Here is a 7,772-nt window from a genome sequence, read left to right as displayed (position 1 = left end):
TTGAAGGCGGTTCTTCAACATCTCCACAGTCCAGCAGCCTGGCTGTACAGGGAGAGAGGAGAGGGGGAGGATGGGGTGGGCAGCGCTCAGGCCTGTCAGGTTGATAATGGATCATTCTCTCAACCTCCTGTAAGCTTTTGTATGTGGAGCTGAAGAAGCAGGCTGTTGGATTCCTTTAAATGTGTCCTCAAGGAAGAATTTGGGAAGTCTTGAATGAGCGGGGGGAGCAGTGAGGAGCGGGCCGCTCAATTTATGTCTGTGGTGGGGGTCTCAGTACATATGCTTTAAACTTACAACATCAGGACTGCTCAGTGTAAATCAGTATTTAAACAGATAAAACCTTACATTTTTCCTATAGGACATTTATACTGTTTGCTTGATTTTCATTTCAATTGAGGTTTTTTTGTGTGTTTTTGTCTGTCATACCTGATTAGGTATAGTTAACTTACAGGTATAGTAAACTTAACTTCTTTTTAACTTCACCTTTTGATTTTGTTTATTGGAACCCGAGTCAAAAATATACTTTCAAGACCTTAACTATTTAATTTCTGCTTATACTGTACATGGCAGTAATTCTAGTTTGATCAAATGACCGTACAGCAAACACTGGCAACAGGACACAGCCTGAACTGTAAAACTGTACAAAATACCCAAAGGGTTGAAGCACTAGGTTAAAAGGGGCAACTCATTTTTACCCCCGGTGCCCACAACAGGTTTATTAGGCCAGGCTTGCACATTGTTTTCTTACATCCACTGAACATGAAGAACATGTTCCTGTCATACTTCATATAGTTACATGAACTACAGCCCAATGGACACTCAAATGTTCAGACAAATGTATTTTTGTATAAATCTCTCTTCATTGCTATAATTATAATAATATGTAAGGATTTGAAAATATGTATTATAAACTTCCTGTTTATAAAGAAATGATAGCACTAAGTCAGTTTTCAGGATAAACCTGGAAATTAAATGGCATCTACTGTCAATCAATGATAGAAATGCAATTTTGTCCAAAAGTTTCACACCTCATCATCACAGGCTTTTGATTCAAAAGTGAAAACAGGCCACAGATAATCTTGATCTTTGAGAAAGTTCAGTCCACATCATAAAAATTCAGATTTATAATTATTATTTAGAATGCAACCTTCCTTGGGATGTTGGCTGATGTTGCACATTTAAAGAGCTCAACATGACACAAACCTTGTGATATGAAACAGGATTCACCTAAGCAGATGCTTTGATGTGCAAGTTTCCACTATATTTCCTTTTTTATGTTGAATTGTGGCATGCTGTGAGATATCCAGGACGATCTGTAACAGAGGTTGAAATGAGCAGATACTTTTCACCAGAAGATAAAGTTGAAGATTTGTATCTCACAACTATTTATCACATTACAAATTACAATAACACGTGTATTCCTTTTTTCTTAAAGTATAGAATTATTCATTTAGAGTAGTACAATAGATAAACAAGGGGAGCAGGTGTTTTATGGAGGGACGAGGACGCCTCTTAGTGGTGACAGTGGAGAACTGCAGTTTTTTTTTGTGCTCCGGCTGTTCTCCAGGAGACGATGGAAAACCTTCTCAACATTCATGTGGAAGTGACCTGAAACGTTTTGTAACTGACTGTGACGCTCTCATTCAGTGTCCACAGTGATATGTCCAAACCAAAAGCCTGTTCTCTTAATTGGGGTAAACTAAAAGTCCAGGCAAGGCAGAGGAGGACAGAGTTAGTTCATGGCACCAGTTTGTTGCATGTCTGTGAAACCACGGTGATCTTTGCACTTTGGCTATTTTGGGGAAACCTTCACTTAACTGTGAAAAACAGAGGAATATTGTATCATTTAAGTGTTCTCTTCTGAACAACAAAGACTTGAAACACTTTTTCTAATTAGTTTTACTTTGGTTGCATTCACATAATCGTGAGTCACTCAAAGGCTCATGTGCAGAACATTAGCTTGAGCCATTTCATTTTCACCATGAATTTTTTTTTCATATGTTTTAAAGTTCTCATGACTGAAAAAAAAAAGAAATTAACATATGAACACTAATATGATAGGCGCCTCTTGATACTGGTGTTGTTGCAATTCAATACAACACAAAGTGAACTCCTACGTGACACACACTCAACAAACACTGTGGTAGTTTTTCTTACACAGCTGTGGGGCTGTTATAGCTTGCACAGGTGTTTAAATTTTGTTTGTGACACCAGAAAACCTCCCAAGGCTCAGTTCACATTAATCAAATATCACATTAAAATATATTCTACTGCCCGGGCCAAGGTGAGGCTGAGCTGAGGCTCAGCCCTGCCTGGCTACTGTGCCTGCAGCAATTCATTTAGGCTTGGTGACTCTGACAAAAGATACCCAGCAGACGTTTGCTTTAATTTCTTTTATTTGCATTTCCAAAGAACAAGACAAAGCAGCAACAAGAAGGAGTGTGATATGCATGCCCAGCATTCGCCTATGCAACTGGCTTTGGGAACTAATTCATTCCCTCTGGTAGATTCTGGGTAGATCTTATTGCAGTGTCACTCTCAGTTTGGGATGCTTGACACCGCAGACACACCTGGTGTCTCCCTGCAGCATTTCTCCTTTGAATGGCAAAGCGCCCTTATTACTATAACAGCAGCAACGTTGTTGTCTTGGCAGCAGAAAACATGTGGTGACTTATCAAGTGGAACTTTACAAATAGACATTTCACACAGACTGATGTATTTACACTTTGGATTAACAGTGTTGACTCTCAGGGAGTATAATGAATAATGACAGGTTTGCCCTCTTATCTTCATTTTGATGATTCCTCACTGAAATCATTCTGTGAGTCCTTTGTCTAATTAATTGATGTTTTTGTGTTACTCTGCATCTTCACCAACAAAATCAAGAGAAAAATGTTTGTTAAAAGTTCTTAGGACATGAACCTTGTTTAAACATTGCTTTCTTGCAGAAGATTAGATGAGAAGAATGAGACCACCTCTAATCGATAATCATCAACAACTTAAAAAGGGCCTCCCTGTCTCTGATCAAAGTGACAGGCTCCAAGAGTCCATAAGCTCACACATCAAGATGTTCTATCTTGCTTTCAAATGTTACTTGTTATTTGCACAAAAACTCCTGGGAGCCATTTATTCTAATCCTCTCTTTTCTTTGTTTAATCTGGTAAATTGTGAGCATAATGTTGTGGTGCACAACTGTCTTGGGGGATATGTTATGATAAAATACAGGACAAATAGAAATGTTAATGTGAGAGCTTAGTAATGGGGAAAGCTACCTGAAGGTGGATATGGAAAAGATTCTGCTATTTTTTTTTCTTATCTAGGTGTATGCCAACAATTAGAGACATAGTTCAATTTGGTGAAAGTGTTGGAAAACGTGATTATCCCGCCCAAACATATGCATGAAAAGAAAACATTGGAAAACCATATAAAATGGTCTCAGTTTCTTAGTTCCACTATCAGTAGTCAACAGCAGAGTTTTTGCTTCATCATGGCTTTTACAGGGAAATATGTGCTGGAGAGTCAGGAGAACTATGAGGAATTCTTGAAGGCTCTTGGTAAGAGACTTGTGTTAAAATAAATACTTTGATACTTTGACTTTTTCTCACTTGTTAAAATGTACTTCATCAAAATATGTTGATGATATCTCATTTCTCTCCAGGATTGAAAGACCTCAAAGACCCCAACAAGGAAATTGTAACAGACATCTATCAGAATGACGACTTCAGGTTGACCAAATTTTTGATGGACAAAACCTGGAACAACATCTTTCGCATTGGGAAGGAGACAGAACTGGAGACATTGGACGGTGACACATTCAAGGTCATTTCAGGTTTATTTTTAGTAACACAGTGTTTTGTGATGTTTTCGATATTCAAACCTTTGCAGTTTAACCATCAGTTTGTTTCATCTTTAGACCACTGTCACTCTGGAGGGAGGTAAACTCAAGATTCAGTTCCCCAAATACCTCTACACTGCTGAAGTGGTGGGAGACAAGCTTGTCGAGGTGAGCATGCAACAACTTTACGCTGGTGTAGTGATGGGGAATCCAGCTTTGTGAAACGTCTTTACTTTATCTGTCTTCTTAGGTCAACACCATGGGTGAAATTGCTAACAAGATGATTAGCAAGAAGACAAAATAAATGGCTACATTTCCGGTCGAGTGAAAAAGTGTAAGGTCACTCACAACAATAAATCAATGATATTAAGCAACTCTTGTGTGCATTAGTTTGTTTCTTTGTTTCTTTGTTTGTTTGCTTGTTTCTTTCTTTCTTTCTTTCTTTCTTTCTTTCTTTCTTTCTTTCTTTCTTTCTTTCTTTCTTTCTTTCTTTCTTTGTCTTTCAATAGCACAATATCATAATCAAGGTTGAAATGTTGTTCTCCAAAGATGTTCATGTCCTCAGCAGTGCTGACAGAACAGGCACATGTTAACTGTGTGCCAACATGCAGTTACTATGATAAATCCATTAACTCATTAAAGCCCAGTAGTGTCATGCACATTGCACAATGGCAGGAAACAAAACACATTTCCAAACAACTCCAAGTCACTTTTCTGTTTTCACTCAAACCAAAATAGTTTGAATCTACTGGTAAGGTTGTTATGACTTCAACCTGTTTTAATTTGGCATTTTTAGTCCTTAGTTAGTTTTGGTGCTCCCTCAGACTACCTGAATCAATAATTTAATCTGAACAGTGTGTGGGAAGAGAAATGTAATTACCCTGATGTTCTTCTCTAAAAACTTGACTGGAGGATAACATCAAATACTTGGAGGACCTTCTCCTTTAGTGCACACAGTCAGATGCATCACCCATGCAATATCAATGGATTAGATAAAAGAAAGAAAAATCACTTCTCAACAAAACATGTTTTATGTATGCCATTTTAATAGCTCAAACATGAAAACTATTGCAGGTGAACTATTTCATCCATGTAGGAATACAGTACATAGCACATTTTCAACAAATCAACAAGAAAACACTGCTTGCTCTTCATTGTAGTTGGTGAAGTTGTTCTCCTTGCTTCAGTACCTGGGGGAAGTGTTTTCTTGATGTGTTAAACCTCACGCAGCCTCTTCACTTTCCCCTTGAAGCGTGTCGAGTCACGCAGTTTTAGATCCTTTTGCTAACTCTTTTAAAGGTCACACCCTTTTCTCCCGGAGTTATGCAATTCTGCAGGACATGGTGTAAAAAGACAGAGATAAAAATGTAACAAACTGCCAGTTTCATTTTGGGTATTAATGTTATACCAAGTATAATGGAGTTTGTGGCTACCATTATGAGCTTGTCTTCAACGATCTCTGCTGTGAAGTGGTACTGAGGAAACTGTATTGAAATCTTGCCATCCTCCATAGTGACAGGGGCCTGAAGGTCACATGGAGGAAAGGTCAGGGAAAAGCGCAGGGAGCACGATTACACGATTACATGAAAGCTTTACACGTTGCTGCAGATTTCTCAGTCCCTGTTAATAAACTTACCTTGAATTTGGAGCCCATCATTGTTGCCAGCTCACATTCCTGGCCAACGGTAAACGTATTGGACCAGGTCCAGTTGGGGATGGTTTGTGTCCAGGTGAAACTGTTCCCATCCTGAAGAACTTCAGTTACCACTTTGTGGTCCGTCTTGGCCTTGAGGAGCCCTGTGACAGAGCCGGTGAAAACCCAGGTGAAGAATTACAGCAAAGTTCAAACAAATGACAGCTCACATTTATAAATGGCTTATGAATCAATAACAAAAAGTCTGATACCAATTACTTCCAGAAACTCGTCATAATTCTCTTGACTCTCCAGCTCATATTTCCCAGTGAAAGCCATGATGGCGAAGGAGTGAAAGAGAAGAGTTAAGGAAGGAGTCTAATAAAAAGAGGGGAGTGGCCAACTACTCTTACTGTTATTTTTGAATTGTTGCCAAACCTGCCTCTTCCTCTCCTCTCACCTGCTTTACCCGACCATGTGTCACCCTCACATGTGTCAGAAATGTCAGATATGTTTTTCTAAGACAATTTCTCACATACTTTTAAACTGCAGTGCTCTAATTTGGCAAAAATCCCAAATATTTCCTACGTCCCTCCTGTATCAGGCTTTCCCAGTTCCTCTGTGACGTCTTTGGATTTGCAAGTTTGTACATGTGGTGTAATTACGTAAACACTCAGAACATTAAACACAGGCTGCTAACATTGTACCAACTACCATTGAGTGGGGGTCATGTAGGTAAATTCAGCTTTTTGTAATTTTTTTCTTCCTGTCTTTGAGCTAAGGTGCTGAATACAAACTTTGATAAGAAAATACACATTCAAGTTTTGAGGTAGCAACAGTACTTCAGGCATCTAATGAACAAACTGGGAACAAACCTTCACGAGTACACCATCACAAGTGCCAATACAGTTTATTCTCCTGTGTCAGTATTGCAGTTGTGCTAATAATTATTTGCATCATTGATTATTCTGCTGATTATTCTCATGATTAATCTAATATTATGTCTATAAGCAATAATAACTATTCACAATTAAAAGGCATTTTTTCATTGAAACACTGTGTTCAATTTATTGTTATTTCACTTTAATTTGATCAAAAACCAAGCCTATTTTTAGGCCTTTTCTCGAAAATTGCATATCCATAATAAAATGAGTATATCTCTGCAACCACAAGGTCTATTTGAATACTTTTGGTGTCATAGTAAAGGGAAAAATTTGAGAAATTGCTGGGATGTGTACATTTCAGTATGTTACTGGTGAAGAGTAAATGAATGAATAAATACATTTAATGTTTGCCTAAATGGATGAGTGTCCTTCAGAATGATGCTGCTAAAGCTCAAACCCTCTATCAAATGATTGTACAATGTATGAACAGTATCTCTGCAGTGGTTGATTCTGATAAAGTGAAGCAGTACAAAATTATTGAGATTTTACTGCAAAATATTCAGGCGAGCTTTCCAAAATGTCCATTTTTGGCACACCTTGGAATCACCTGCCACTATAAACCATTGTTTAATCTTTATTTTCACACAATTTGCATAAACTAACTGAAAAAGAATCAACCAGGACTAAATAACAACTACTTTCTAGGCCGTCTGTGTCCCTCTGCAAAAAGCTGCACTGAGAGCAGTTTATTTTGGTGCAGTTACGCCTGGCTCTATCTCTGCAGCGGATTGGTTAATTCGAGTGATTGACAGCTCATTTGAACTGTTAGAGCCAATAGAATGAGGCTAGACCCACGTTGATGTGATTGACTGGCAGCCATGAGCCAATCAGAATCAGCAGAATCCTGAAACGTGCACGCTCGTAAAGATTTCCCCTGGCTCCTAAAGCCCGTCCGGACCGATTTAGATGTAACACCGGTCAAAGTTCAACTGGAAATATTGTGGATTTACCCATAAAACAAACTTTTCACGGCAAAACAGCAAAGGTAAGAGGAAACAACCATGTTTTGGCCAAGCAGTGTCTGTGTTTGCTCGACTTTGCTCGTTGTTGGCTTGTCTCTCTGCCGTGCTTCTGTGTAGCCAAGGTTGCAATCCTTGTGGCTCTTTCATATGAGCGGTAGCTGATGTGTTTTGCATAATGTACAGTTGTATACAACGAGCCATAAATGTGGCGACTGGGTCCACACAGAGGTGCTTCATGAAGTTTGATGTTTAGCTGTTTATTTGATTAGCCTTGGGCTGTGTTTGGGTAATATAAACATGTTTTTACAGGCTTGACAAATAATATGACTACCATATATTATTTCATAATTAGTGCAGTGTTGGCTCTGTGATTGTTCTGCATGTCTTCAAGTCCAAGG

At 38.6% G+C, this 7,772-nt stretch overlaps 2 protein-coding genes across 2 annotated transcripts; one reads left to right on the top strand and one right to left on the bottom strand.

Annotated features, from left to right (window-relative positions):
- Positions 1–3,451: 3,451 nt before the first annotated feature.
- Positions 3,452–4,212, top strand: LOC146979967 (gastrotropin-like). The gene is made up of 4 exons (XM_085788747.1): positions 3,452–3,554; positions 3,659–3,819; positions 3,914–4,003; positions 4,086–4,212. Exons 1-4 carry the CDS (start codon positions 3,488–3,490, stop codon positions 4,137–4,139), a joined length of 372 nt encoding a protein of 123 aa, XP_085644873.1. The 5' UTR covers positions 3,452–3,487; the 3' UTR covers positions 4,140–4,212.
- Positions 4,213–4,860: 648 nt separating this feature from the next.
- LOC146979966 (gastrotropin-like) lies at positions 4,861–5,885 on the bottom strand. Its single transcript, XM_085788746.1, has 4 exons — positions 5,741–5,885; positions 5,472–5,632; positions 5,269–5,358; positions 4,861–5,166 (listed from the first exon to the last, which is right to left on the bottom strand). Exons 1-4 carry the CDS (start codon positions 5,805–5,807, stop codon positions 5,107–5,109), a joined length of 378 nt encoding a protein of 125 aa, XP_085644872.1. The 5' UTR covers positions 5,808–5,885; the 3' UTR covers positions 4,861–5,106.
- Between the last annotated feature and the right edge of the window lie 1,887 nt (positions 5,886–7,772).

The sequence above is a fragment of the Trachurus japonicus genome, chromosome 10 (genome assembly GCF_045865225.1).
Source record: "Trachurus japonicus isolate A0001 chromosome 10, Traja_1.0".
Classification (NCBI taxonomy): Eukaryota; Metazoa; Chordata; class Actinopteri; order Carangiformes; family Carangidae; genus Trachurus; species Trachurus japonicus.
This window is presented reverse-complemented; position numbering and strand designations above follow the sequence as displayed.